The sequence below is a fragment of the Lissotriton vulgaris genome, chromosome 10 (genome assembly GCF_964263255.1).
Source record: "Lissotriton vulgaris chromosome 10, aLisVul1.2, whole genome shotgun sequence".
NCBI lineage: Eukaryota > Metazoa > Chordata > Amphibia > Caudata > Salamandridae > Lissotriton > Lissotriton vulgaris.
The window spans coordinates 87125994-87140683 of record NC_141698.1 but is presented as its reverse complement, the minus strand read 5'-3'; the positions used below and the strand labels follow the sequence as shown (position 1 = coordinate 87140683).

Sequence of the window (14690 nt, the reverse complement as noted above, 5' to 3'; positions counted from 1 at the left end):
GTGGCACAAGGCAGGGTTGTCCTGCATCTCCGCTGTTATTTGCCCTGTATATTGATCCTATTCTGCGCAGACTTGAAAATAATTGTAGGATCTTCCCAATTAGGCTACACGATATTAGCTATAAAGTATTCGCTTATGCGGATGATGTGGCCATAATTACAAACAATCCAGATATTGCTCTTCCTGAGATAGAGAGGGAAGCAGCAGGCTTCGGAGCAATTTCGGGATATAGAATTAACAGTGAGAAAACTCAAATAGTACAAAACAACTATATGACTTATCAAGACATCAGAGTTGTCAAAGTAGCCACATACTTAGGAATAAAAGTTACTGCAGATTTAGACAATTTGGTAGAGATAAATATGAAACCACTAGTAAATAAAGTAAAGGAGAACACAGAAAGGATACATAAGCTTCATCTGACGTTGATGGGCCGTATAAATGTGATCAAAATGACTACCTTTCCAAAATTCTTGTACTTATTTAGAGCAATCCAACTCTTTTTTGATCATTTTTGGTTTAACAAAATAGAAGCAATTTTAAACAAATTTATTTGGGCACATGGTAAAACCAGGAGAGCATATCGACACCTAACACTACCAAGAGAAAAGGGGGGTTGGGGAGCACCTGATTTTCGTTTCTATTAATGGGCCACAGCTATGCAATATTTCCAGGGACTAATAGGGGGTGGCGGCACAGAGTTAGGAGAAGGTACACAGGGATACACCAATGTCTATACTGCACTGTTGGGAGAAGGGGCTGAAAATGGATTTTTAAACACAATTGATTTCAGCTACTTCAAGCATACTAGGTTCAAAACTTTAAAAGCTGCCTATAGTATCTGGAAGGTGTTACAAAGAAAATGGGATTAGGAAGACACAATAGCTACACACGGTTGTATACAAACAGATCTTTACCTGGTGATATCTTCAGGGATATGATGATGAGGGACTGGGATAATAAAGGGATTAAGAAGATAGGGAACCTTACGAACCAACAGGGGGAAATCCTACAGTTTAGAGAAATCCAAAGCAAATTCAAGGTAACAAACAATAGCTTCTTCAAAATATTTACAGATCAGAAGCTATCTGTCAAATAAACAGGGAGGAACGTTGGGCTTTGGGACTTGTCGCATAATGGACTATATAGAGGGCAGCTCTCATTGTACAATTCGATATTTATACGCAGAATTGTGTACATATAAATCCGATGATAGAGAGAAATATGTCAGGAAGTGGGCGGATAAACTGGGGTTACAGTCAGAAGGTTTTCAGTTATCCCTTGATCTGGGCCGAACGGTTTTATGTTCTGCTTCCCTACAGTCACAGTATTACAAGACCCTGTACTCGCTTTATCATACCCCAGCCAGAATTGCACAATGGGGGGGCAACACTGGAATAACATGCCCACGTTGTGACTCCGACCGTGTAGACATCATTCATATGTTTTCGCAATGCCCACAATTGTTTTCCCTTAAAAAAGAGATTGAGAAATTTTCCGATGTATCGTTGGGACTTAAAATTAAGCTTACAGATGAGCTATTACTATTGGGGGTCTCGGTAGGAACTGAGGATGCTCCTTTTGAGTTTATATTTATGTTGGCCGCAGTTTTTCGTATTTGCATAGCAATATCATGGCTCGACAGGGTCCCACCAACCTTTCAGATGTGGATTGCCCGGTTATTATCAACTTATAATTTAGAAAAAGCAATATATGATAGAAAGGGAAAAAGAGGCAGATCTCTGGGAAGGAAGATTTGGCATCCAGTTGTAAACTGGAAAAACGGATTGATAAATCGGGAAGGGATGCCTGTTGCTAATGACTAGATAGCTGAGGACATGGGGTGAAAAGCATGTAAACTGTTCTCTTTATTATTGCTTTACTCGTTTGCGCATCAAAATATAGTTATAATTATCTGCAAATGATGGTATTAGTACTGTAATGATTCTGATTTTGAAATGTATAAGTGCGTTGTAACATTTATTGGTTTATTACTCTGGAAAATAAAAAAAAATGTTATTAAAAAAAAATGATGTGCCTCCAATTTTACCCCATTACACCATTTTTCATTATCACCTTTTTTTTGCAAAAACTGGAACTGTAAGGGTACCTTATTTGCACCGTCTCCCTTACGACTGATGCATAACTCTATGAAGTGAAGATGCATTGCTTGGATTCTGTAAAGTATCCCATTGCTTAGAACGCATTATTGATATCCTTCATGATCTACCATTTGCTACTGTTAAGGTTTTGAATAATGACCTGATGATCACTTTTTGTGCTGCCTTTCGTCCTCACAATGAACCAAGTTCCTTCACAACACATGTTCAGCTCTACCTTGGGAATCATGGCCTTGCTTTTGTTTACAATGGATCTTTATTTGAGGGGCTCTCCAAAGCTCAGTGTATCAAATGAACCTTCTGTCTGCCTCTGTCTTACAAATGTAATGGTGCAGTTCCTTTATTACAGTACATTATAAAATGATTAGACATTAAAAGTGAAAGCTGTTCATCATGTGATCATCAAAGTTACTTAAAAAGTTAACATTGTGAAAAATAAAGAAATATATATAAGACTTGTATACATTTTGTACATTGTAAATGTGGATTTGTTTTATTTCAATATCAATTTACATTCTTTAATATTATTTGTATTTCCGCTTTAAGGGGACGAGGGGGATAATTTCTACGTAATTGACCAAGGAGAAGTTGATGTAAGTTTGTTTTTAATTTACATTTGCTTCTTTTTTCATCATATTCCACACCTACATTGATATGTTTTTTCTAATACTTTTGCAGAGTGTGACATAACAGCGTCTGATTGTGTTTTGTGTTTTACTAGGATTTATGACTATATTTTATAAGCTTAAGTATATAAAACGTGGAATCCATTGCACACATTTGTATGTAAATGTGCCCCTCATCAGTTTAGACTGTATTTCATTTACCATGGAATGTGCACACCCTTTGTAATTTCCCTCTGAAGGGACTTGCTCTGGGAAGTAGTAGAGTTTATTTTGATTGTGGCCTTCCGGTTCCTCTGCTACAGGGTTCAAGTGGAGAGCAGGCTGTGGTCCTGTCCGTAGCTGCTACCCCTGCCCATGGAGCTATTTCACCAGATATGGATTTGGACTAGTTAAATCGGGCTCAGTGTCTCCAGACCTGGAATTATTAGGTCCAGGGACTATGGATTACCTTTAATGACCAGAGCAGTATCCCTCCTAGATTTAAACCTCCAGGTGGGAAATTGCAACTCGCAAAGAAGGTCCAAATGATCTTTGAGGTTCTTTGAAGCAAAAACTTGGAACTGCAAAAACATGGACTCCAAAATCTAGATTCTCAGAATCTCGACCTTACTAAAATATCTTCCTATGTAACTTTGTACCAGTTTCTACTGTTTACATGTAGGCAAATCCTCTCCCCCAAATTTAGGATTGGGTTAGTTTGCTACTGGAACTCCAGTTCCAGCATATTTGGGGTAAAGTGATTGATAGCTCCACTAGATGTAGGTCCAAATATGTATCTGGGGCAGGGACACCTTTCTCACAAGATCTCCTGGGATCATTGTTAATCATCCAGTCATGATTGTGCAAATGATCCTAATGTTCACCATAAAACTGCAAAGAAATGTTATTTAACATGATAAAAAACAAAAAAGTTAAATGCATGCACCACTAGGTTTACTCCTAGATTTGGAGCCAATTTCGAACCTTTTGGAATTCACAGAGGATTCCAGTAGTACTGACAGATGAAGTTTCACATGAGTTGTTCTGGAATTATTTTGAACATTCCAAGTTCCTCCCATGCAAAATATATATAATTGTAGACGTATTACAGTTAGATATACGCAAAAATACTTTGCAATTGAACTTTTTAATTCTTTCCTCTTAATTTGCTCACCCTTAATATTTCACTGAACTGTTGTAGTAGTACATGGGAATAAATCACTTGGCACTGAATAAAGAATTTGAATTTACACTACTAAAATAAGCTTTATGTGCGCCCAAGTCCAACTTGGTTTGCGAATAACTTTGTGTATCAGTTGCATCGTGTAATGGTCTAGCTGATGATTTTTCCGTCTTGACTACCACAGAGCTCTTTTAGCTACCTGTTATGTGAAAGCTTATAGTATACCATACCAAATAATTAATGTGAGCCCATTCATTAGTTTTTATTGGTTGGTGATATTGCCACTCTCATATGGTTGCTTGTATATTCAATGACGTACCTTCCTATTCTTCTGTTTGACCATCCCCTGGAGCATACCCTATTTATCTCTCTTTTGATTGGTTGACTTTTAATCTTCAACTGCTCACTTTCGGGGAGCTCTTTCATTCTTTTTCTTTCAGAACGCCATAAGAGTGCACATTTTTTACCTTTCTCCCCCATGTGCTCTTCTCCCCCACCACCCTCCTCTACTGTGCGCTCAATGTTGCTCTCTCATCCCTCCCACAAACTTTTGCCTGGTTTTTCCACCCCTCACTGCCTTTTTTACTCTTTTTGTTGGCCTCCTGTTGGCCCATTCTCGAATACTTTATCATTTCTCCCTCACTCACCGCCCACTTTGTTTCTTCCTCAAAAATACTCCTTCTCCCACTCACTCCTCTGTTGGTCCCTGAACTCCTCGCAGTCCTTTAACGTTTTTTATTATTATTTTATTTTTTTAAGTGCCCAGTGTTTGCCATTTCATGCCAGGCTGCTCTACAGGATGTGGTTATGTGAGCATGCCTTGGGAATGATACAACTACATCACTGTTTTTGCCTTATTGTGGGCGAAAAAGACCAGACCTATTGGCTTTGCCAATACTTGTTGAAATATGCAGGTGGTCCGTTTTTCTTCAAAACACACAACGCCGGTCAGCATCAAATCGTTCGCATTTGATAGTCCTCATAAAGTTGTGACAGTTCAGTCAAAGTCATTTGATTTGCCTGTAGAAGAAAAACCTGCCACCCTAAGTCAAAGCAGCCGCAAATGGAGGCTAAATTTATCCTTTGTGCAGATGTAACACGGCTTGAAATCCTACCCCAGAGAGGGAAGTCTTCTTTTGTCAGCGAGTACGGAAGCTGCTGGAGGCTGTCGTGTTGCTTTAATTCTTTTCAGCAAATGATTATGGTCAAATAAGAAGTATTCAGGACTTTAAGGTCACGAATGCGGGATGTAAAAGTAAACATTAAAAATACTGCAGCAATCACACATTTCTTTTCATTTCTTGTTGTGTAGGTGTATGTGAACGACACCTGGGTCACCAGCATCGGAGAAGGAGGCAGCTTTGGGGAGCTCGCATTAATCTATGGCACTCCAAGAGCAGCAACCGTGAAAGCCAAGACAGACCTCAAACTGTGGGGTATAGACCGAGACAGCTACAGACGCATTCTAATGGTGAGTCTCAAGTTTCAGGGCTTGTTTTGTTTAGTACCTTTTACAGCAACATGAGAGGTCATGGAACAACCACGTCAAAATGGAGATGTGTAGTTTAACGTTTCAAAGGGTTCGAGTTACTCAAATAAAGTGGTGTGGCTTTTATGCCTTTATTGTAGGCATTGGGAATGTTTACAGTTTGCCAAAGAACATCATTGCCTTTTCCCACAGGGAATAAACATACATAACGTCATCTGCTTCTCTTTTCTTTCTTTTTTTTTTTATTCGGTGTTTTGTATGGTGCCATTTTGGCTTTGGGCTTCTAAAGCTTTTGATTTCTCCCAATTGTGAACGCTTATACCTAATTATACGATTTAAAATGCATTAAGGACGACCTTTGAGTAAATTTCAAAGTAGTTTATTTATACAAGGAGCATTATGTGGAGTCATTAATAGCATTTTGACTGTTTTATAGAAAGAGAGAAAGCCAGGGTTGGGCATCAGGATCATGAACCAAATAGGAAAAGCGTGTTGTGGAGGTACTGGAAACAAACCAAAATACTGGATGCCAACCAAAGGTTTGCTTGAATATAAACAAAGGCATAACCGGGTAGAGTACACATTTGAAAGGGATACTTCTTCCCCCCTCGACTTCAACTTCCACAATTATGTCCAGTGGCTTACATGCCTTGGCAGGTGTTTGCCCTGCTGGCCGGAGGCGGCCATCTTTTAAGATTTAGGTGTAAATTTAATGGAGGCATCTGATCTCAAAGGGAGCATTGTTGAGCGTCACTATTCATATGGATTCAGCATCATTAGAAGCTTCACTTCAGCAAAGATTCTCAAAAGAGATGTGTTATGGGGTGCGATTACATTTTCTGCTTGTATCTGAAAGGCCACTGGCAATATTCCACAAATAAGGTTAACATTGACTATAGGTGCACTGTAACATTTCTCTACAGACTACATTAGAGGGTCTTTGTAGCATATTGAAGGACCCCTGAAACTCTGTTAACTGATTTGTTAGATAGGGGCTGGTATATTTTGAAGGTTACGGACATAAAGTTGAAGATTATAGGGTGGCATTGCCACAAGACTGCCATGCCCTGAGCTCACTTGAAATATTCAAACCCTGGCAAACCACTCTCAAAAATGTAATTTCCTGTGGGTAATTTTTAGGTCGAGGCTACCGTCCCACTGCGAAGCAGTGAGGGGTCGGAGCCGAAGATTTCATGACTTCAACAGTGTGGGGCTTTAACCCGCCTCTCTCTTCCATTGGCTAGCTTCGTAAATGGAGGATAGCCATTGGAAGAGATGTGTGTCAATTACTCTTTTCCCCGGCTTGATGCGATCCGTGGGCGTTTCTGTCTTTTTTTTTAAGTCCCGCCCCTTTTCTAGTGGTGGGCGTCTGTTCCCTCCCTTTCCGCCCCCTCCTCGTAGTCATTTCTGCCCTTGTTTTACTTCTCGTAAAGTCAAGGACACTGGGACAGTTCGCAGTGCTAACTCGTTGCATGTTAGAATGAGAACATGTTTATGGCCATTTTCGGAAACTTCGAACACATGATGCACTCAATATTAAATATTTTACATTTTTACATGACGCAAAATTGTAACATTGTAATAAACGCGAGGTTCTTCAGTTTGCATTTTCCGGTGCTCCATATTGCTGTGTTTATAGCATAACATTTTTCACTGGGACAGTTCGCAGTGCTAACTGGTTGCATTTTAGAATGAGAACATGTTTATGGCCATTTTCGGAAACTCCGAACACATGATGCACTCAATATTAAATATTTTACATTTTTACATGTCGCAAAATTGCAACATTGTAATAAACGCGAGGTTCTTCAGTTTGCATTTTCCGGTGCTCCATATCGCTGTGTTTATAGCATAACATTTTTCATAAATAGTTGTATTGCATGGAATATGCAAAAGGAGGAAAAAACTGCGAAAAGTCTGTTTTCGGTCTACATCTAAATCTGTAAAGCACGGATGTTCTCTGACTGCAAACATGTATCAAGCAGTCCCAACCCACTAATCGCGGCTCAAATCGAAGCTGCGCGCGTAAAGCCTCGCAGTGGGCACACTCATTGGAAGTGGAAGTAATACCACGGAAAAGCTCACAGTGAAAAAGAACCCAATGTAGGCACCAAGCGGAACCATCTCTGCTCTGGGCAGCGCTTTCAGGCACCTTCAACAATCGCACACGCTTCTCGCCCACTTTCTGTACTTCATGCCCTGCACAGCACCGGATCTCACAGAAAGGGTGACTTAAGGCCCCCGTAGAAGATACGTCTGAACATTAATGCAACAGCCTCGGTTGAGGCGGGAAACGCAGCTGCAGGAAAGGAGCAGCCCGACTTCAAAGCCCGCACTGCGCACATCTGTCTGGGGTTATGCAGTGTATTTAACGGGCCTTATTTCCTGGGCCATAATTGGTCTGTAGTACAGTGTTGTTCTGTGGTGCACCAGGACCACTCCTGCGTGTGCTCAGTGTAACGAGGGGGCAGTTCTGAGCAATATTGGTCAAGTGGTGACGGCAAATATTCAGTTGCCCGCATTTACGACTTGTGGTTATTGATACGTCATCAGCGGGGATTTGTGTATTTAAATTCAAAAGATAACAAACTGTTTCAGTAACTTTACTTAAATATGATGGCGTTGTTTTACATTATCGTAGCTGTGACAGAACCAATAGCACTATAGAAGAAAAGTGCGTTTCCACACCAGGAAGACACGCCTGTTGGAGTTAGCATAGGTTTATCACATACAATGTCTACTTGCTCGAATGCAGGCATCGCGCAGTGCTACCAAGATCTGCATTTTCCGAGCCGGCGCCCTCTGTTAAATGGAAAGGTGGTTTGAACACACTTGATTTATGCAAAACATGGCGGCTGTATGCCTCTCACAGCGAGATTTCGAATATTCAGCCGTGGGACATTTACTATTCTTTGTGATGTTTACAGGGTGCGAGGGTCTGACTGGGCAAGAAAATGCACTCTCTTAACAGAAGATCCGTTCCCCGCTCTGCACCAGCGCCTAGCGCCTGGCCTGCACTGCAAGGAGCTACACCTTTCCTAAGACTTCTGCTGCAAAGCACAGGAGCATAAACCAAGCACAACGCTGCCAGGCCCTGGCTACCTGCACTTCTACCATTCAAAGGGAGAAGGCCAGAAAGGTTGCAGGACTAGTAGGGAGTACAGGCACTTCTCAGCAGCAAACACTTACTGGCACTGTGGGTTATTTCTCTTCAGGTGCCGAGTACAAGGCCGTGCAAACACCCAATGCAAACAGCCCCACAGAAAGCAGCGCCCGAGGTGGTACAGGGCAGCCATCTTTCCACAAGTATGTAAAAAAGCGAGGGAGGCCTCCTTTACAGTGCAATTTGGGACAAGGAGAGTAAGAGGAAAGAAATGGGGGAAGTCCCAAGAACACTCAACTGATAAGAACCCTTTAGTGTATTTCCCCTATATCTCAAAATGCCAGGTTTGTTCAAAATATGTACAGTGTAATACAGTTAAAACCATATGATAAACAAATCAAGAATCCTAAACAGTGTGTATGTTATAAAAAATATACAATTTATTACATATCACTTAAAACAATGTTATACAGCGTGATAATAGTACCCAATATCACGTACATTTTCAATATAAAAATAAAGTCAATAAAAAATACACAATTTAAAAACGATCAAGGAATCACAGTTGTTGAAGTTGTCGACGCAGCGTTTCGGTGTGTAAACGATACCACCTTCTTCAGGACAAACAATTCTGTGAGTTAATTATTTAACATTCCTCTCTTATTGAATTTAGAGGAGGTTTGGATCGAAGTCACTCAATTTGTAGAGCTTCTGGTCTGTTTAATTCCAGTGTGAAGTTCCTTTCTTATTCTATCAGGAACCTTGCGTTGATGAGGATGCTGGAGGGGGGCCACCGTATTGTAAATAAAAATCACCTCAAAGTGGGGTTCTATGTCCCTCACTGCAGCGTCACTGAATGCCTTTAATTCTGCAGGCAGCGTCGGAGTATTTTTAGACACGGTCGTTCATCAATTTGACCTTTTCGTTAGTAATCGGCCTCCCTGCTCCCCTCTCAGCTCTTCGCGCAGCTTCTGTCGTGGGCGATCCGTAGCGGAAAGCCATTTTAAAATGCATAAAGCTGTACTATACATTATCGCAGCTGTGACAGAACCAATAGCACTATAGAAGAAAACTGTGTTTCCACACCAGGACCCAGACAATTAATACTCCGATGCAGAGCTTTGCGGGGTATACGCTCTCATCAGCTATCTCGGTAAAGGTTGGAGGGAGCGCCCAAAACCTCTCTCGCCGCTACCCCCTCCCAAAACGTGCCCGTCCGACATCCAGACATCTTCTGGGAAGGGCTTGTGTACTCTGAACGAGAGACCTGTGATTTCACAGCAGTGCTGCCCGTGTACATGGGTGTGGATGAATCTGTGTGTTTGAATGCTTGTGTGTGGGTGCTGCGTGTGTGTGTGAGAGAGACCGAATATTTGTTTGTGTATGTGCATGTATATCTGTGTGTGTGTGTAAGGTATTCCTGGGTGCGTGCGTGTGTGTGTGAGAGAGACACAATATTTGTTTTTGTATGTGCATGTATATCTGTGTGTGTGTGTGTAAGGTCTTCCTGTGTGTGTGGTTGTTGTTGATTGTATTCTACGACACGCTTGCTTGAACGTCAGCCAAATTATTATTATTATTATATATGAGTTTATTCAGCGCTCAGCTACCCGTAGGTTTCCCGGCGCTAGGAAAGCAGAAGCAGAGGAGTGTGAAGGAAAAAGGTTACAAAGAAAACAGCCAGGCCTTCACTCCTTTGCGGAACTTGAGATGACAAGTTTCCGACCGCAAAGGGACAGGTAGCGAATTCCGAGCAAGAGCGCCAAGTAGGAGAACGAGCGCCCACCAACTCTAGCCCGCTTGAAACGGGGAACACAGAATCTGCTTTGAGTTGAGGATCTGAGAGTGCGGGAGGGACAGTAGAGATGGACTAAGGAGGATAGATAGTGAGGGTATTTTCCAGCTTTGATGCGATGCATGAAGCATAGTGCTTTAAATTTGGACCTAGACTCTATGCGCAACCAATGCATGCTGCGCAGGGAAGCAGAGACTGAGGCAGTTCTAGGCAGATTGCAGAGTAATCGGGCAGCCATGTTCTGGACCACTTGGAGCTTGCGGGTGACCTCTTTGCAGGCACCTAGTAGAAGTACATTCCCGTAGTCCAGCCGAGATGTCACTAAGGCCTGGACTACTGACCTCTGGGTGCCTGAGGGAAGCATCCATGTGATCTTCCTCAGCCACCTGATGATGGTAGTACAGGTGGCTGAGACTTTGACCACATGTTGCCTCATAGATAACTGATTGTCAAAGAGGACCCCGAGATTGCGTGCTGTTGTTGCTGGGACTGGCAGCGGTCCCATATGCTGAGGCCAATGTTGTGGGCCCCAGAGAGCGGAGTCCGGCCCAAACAAGAGCAGCTCCGTTTTATCGCCGTACAGCTTCAGTTTGTTAGTCAGCATCCAATTGGCGATATCAATAAGCCCAGAACGAAGAGAAGATGAGGGAGAGTGTTGGTTGAAAGAGAGAGAAAAGATGATTTGAGTATCATCTGCGTAAGAAAAAATAGATAACCCAGATTGTTCAGCAAGAAAAGCAAGAGGTCTAACATAAAGGTTGAAAAACAAAGGACTAAGAATAGAACCTTGGGGAACACCATGAGGGGAATTATGAACAGAGGACACAGAGGAGGCGGAGAAAACCTGAAAAGTGCGATCTGAAAGAAAATTGGAAATCCAGGCAAGTGCAGAGCCACCGATACCAACAGACTTCAGGGCAGAAAGAAGGATGGAGTGGGAGACGGTGTCGAAAGCGGCACTCAGGTCCAAAAGGATGAGTGCCACCGTCTCCCCTCCATCTACCTGGCGTCTGACGGTCTCCGTGACTCCCAAGAGAGTGGACTCCGTGGAGAAGCCCACCCTGAAACCTGACTGGGAAGGATGAAGGACGTTCCCCGATTCAATGTAAGATGTTAAGTGACGATTGATATGTTTCTCCAGCACTTTCGAGAGGCAGGGAAGCAAGGAGATGGGTCGAAAGTTGGCTGGGTTGCTGGGATCAGCATTAGCTTTTTTAAGAGCGGGACCACCATTGCATGCTTCCAAACATTAGGGACAATAGCCTCAATGAGAGAGGTATTAAAGAGAGCCAAAATAGGATAGAGTGAGGAGGTGGCTAGGGTACAGAGAATCTGGGGGGGCATAGGATCCATGGGAGAACCGGATTTGATCCCCGCCAGCAGACTCAGAAAAGAAGGCATAGAGATGAGTTCCCATTTATCTACCAGAGGAAATGAGGACCGTGCAGAGTCTTCCTGAAAAGGTAGTTGGTCTAGGCTCTGCATGGAGGAGCTGGATGAAACAGGTGGTGTAGCTCCAAAGCCAGCGTAGATGTTGTCAATTTTCTCCGTAAAGAAGTCAGCCAAGGAATTACATTGCGTGGTGTCCAAGCAGGGGGCTTTGGAAGCGCATGACATTCCGGAAAGTTCCTGTACTGCGTTAAATAGGGCTTTGGGACGATTCTGGGCTTTCAGTATCGTGGAGTTGACGTGATTGGCCCTGGCGGTGTTGCATAAAGAATGGTATTTACGTAGTGCAAGTTTATATTTTTCTTTATCTGTAGGGGAGTAGTTAGCCCTCCAAATACGTTCCAATCTTTTGCAGCAAGATTTCTCTATTGTTAGATGGTCGTTGAACCAGGCGGCAGGGGGGTGGAGAAAGTTTTGTTTGCATTTACGTGCCGGGAGACAAGAGTCGATTGCAGAGGTAAGCCAGGCACCAATCGTGCCCACATCATCAGTAGTGATGTCTAAGAGAGGAGGCAAGGTCTTCTCCAAACAGTTATTAAGTTGCTCCGGATTAAGTTTTTTCCAGTTTCTACTGGTTCTAAGGGAGTGCAGATTTCAAGAGGGGCAAGGCGCAGTCTTAATGTGAAACTCCACAATAAAATGGTCAGACCAGATGATAGGTCTGGGAGGTAGGCAGGTTACAGTGTCCAGATTGGTAAAGATTGGGTCAAGTAAGTTGCCGCCTTTATGAGTTGGGCCGGAGTTGAGGAGGCTTAAATTGAGGGCAGCAAGGTCCTGAATAAGATGAGTACTAATTGGACACATAGTGCTATTGAAATGAATATTCAGGTCACCTAATAACAGAAAATTGGTGGATTCCAGCAAAAAAGGAGCAATTAGCTCAGGGAGAGCAGCTGCCCATACGCCAGCCGCCCCCGGAGGGCGATACAGAAGAGCACCGGACAGTGTGAAATTCGGAGATAATAGTAACTTAAAACAACCTGCCTCGCAATTAGGGATGTCAAGGTCTTCCCACTTACAGGAATAGATCCTCTTATAAATAATGGCAATGCCACCTCCCTCTTTGAGTGTTCTGTTAAGCCCCACAAAGGTGTATTCATCAGGGAGGGCAGTGGCAATATCAGGGCCAGAACAGTCATTGAGCCAGGTCTCAGTAAGAAACAAGGCAGAAGGACTTGAGGATACTAGAAGGTCAAATATGTCCCTCTTGTGTTTAGGCAGAGATCTGCAATTAAGACTGATAAAACTAAGGTCAGGACGGGAATCTGATGAGTGTGCAGTCACTCGGCGAGGAGTGGTATTCCAAAAGGGAGAGGGTGGAATGCACAGCTCCGAGGAAAGAGATGTAAGAACCAGAGCGCATACGGGGCAGGATTAAGGAGCATCCTGACAGCGTATGCAAGAGCAGTCAGTACCGGGCGAAGGTCGTAAGCTCCACAAGGAAGAACAGGAGTAGGTAAGTCTGGTGGAAATAAGGTCAGAAGCAGGGGGAATGGCCCCTGGTCCAGTCCGGCCGCGGACGGGCGCAGACGGGCTTAACTCAGGCGCAACTCCGGCGCGCCGACGTCGCGCCCGCTGCGCTCGTCCGCTGCGCTGACGCATAGTGGCCGTTTAAGTAGAGGAGGAGCGTGGGGGGTGTGGCAATGGTGTTGGTCGCGTAGCCTGCCCAACCCAAAATGGCGCCCGGGGCCGCTGGGAGCCCGCCGAGGACGATCAGCCCGCAGACTTTTGAAAGAATGACAAATAATAACTTGCAATTATAATGATAACTCGCCATCACGATCCTTCAGAGCTTGCAGAAAAAAATTCAGACTGGCAGTAATTAGCATTGTGATGGCTGTCAGTTTATGGTTTTATTACACTGGGATTAGCACCACCTGGGTGAGAGCGCTCAGCAAAGCGGTCCAAAAACATCAGTTCACGAATCACGTAAAATGTCCATTACAAAAGAACTCATGGCACAAAATACATAAATTGCCACCAGCTGTCCGAGAAAGTTTAAGAGAAACTTTAAAGAATGGTTAAGGATTTACTAAATTATTGGCTAAAACAAACATGCCCCTTAAACCACGGGATTACCAAAAAACGTCACCATACGTCATCCTAGTTAATGCCATGCCCGTGCCATGGCCGCCTGTTCATCCAACTTTTGGCACCTACATCCAGCCATCCAACCATCATTCATCCACCCCCCCTATTCATCAGTCTTCTCACTCTCTACTACTCTCTTGTACTCTCTACTCACTCTCTACTACTCTCTACTCACTCTCTACTACTCAATACTACTCACTCTCTAATCACTCTCTACTTCTCACACTGAAAAAACAGCCTGAGCTTACTCCAACCCTTTACTCTTTGCCTAAAGGCACTAGTGAAAAAACATTAAAAATGCAGTAGGTCTCATCTTTATTACACTTAAAGCAATTCTGTTTGTAATCAGGTGGCTTTTTAGCTTTACTTTTATTAGTGTTTGTAAAACTTTCATGTACATAACATGCATATGTATATATATATGTATAAATATATATATCCACATACATATATAAACATATATAAACAACTGCATATCTAAATAAATACCAATATTAATGCATGCATACCTATACATACATATGCATGGTATGTACATAAACGTTTCAAAAACACTAAGAAAAGCAAAGCTAAAAGTGACCGAATTACAAACAGAATTGCTTAAGCTTAACTAAAGCTGAGACCGTTGTATTGCAAATGCTTGTTTCTTATGCCTGGAAATCCAGAATTCAGAAGTCACACCCAAGTCAGAAGTAAGACATGACAACTAGCAGAAATGTTTTGTGTATGGAGCCTTCCGCAGTTAAAAAAAACAAAAAAACGGGAAAAACTGTTGTGAGCAGTGCCAAAAAATGGTAAAATCCATGTCTCATTTTGAGAGCTAGGGGAGACAGTGTTTCTTGATGACTGAACTGC

The 14690-nt window shown here is 42.8% G+C and overlaps 1 protein-coding gene across 1 annotated transcript in view; it reads left to right on the top strand.

The window, feature by feature from the left end:
• PRKAR1B (protein kinase cAMP-dependent type I regulatory subunit beta) overlaps positions 1 to 14690 on the top strand; it is a 516439-nt gene that overhangs the window by 286768 nt on the left and 214981 nt on the right. Inside the window, exons 6-7 of the mRNA XM_086940549.1 lie at positions 2667 to 2713; positions 5221 to 5379. Of these exons, the coding sequence (XP_086796675.1) occupies positions 2667 to 2713; positions 5221 to 5379 (206 nt within the window). The remainder of the gene's footprint in view (positions 1 to 2666; positions 2714 to 5220; positions 5380 to 14690) is intronic.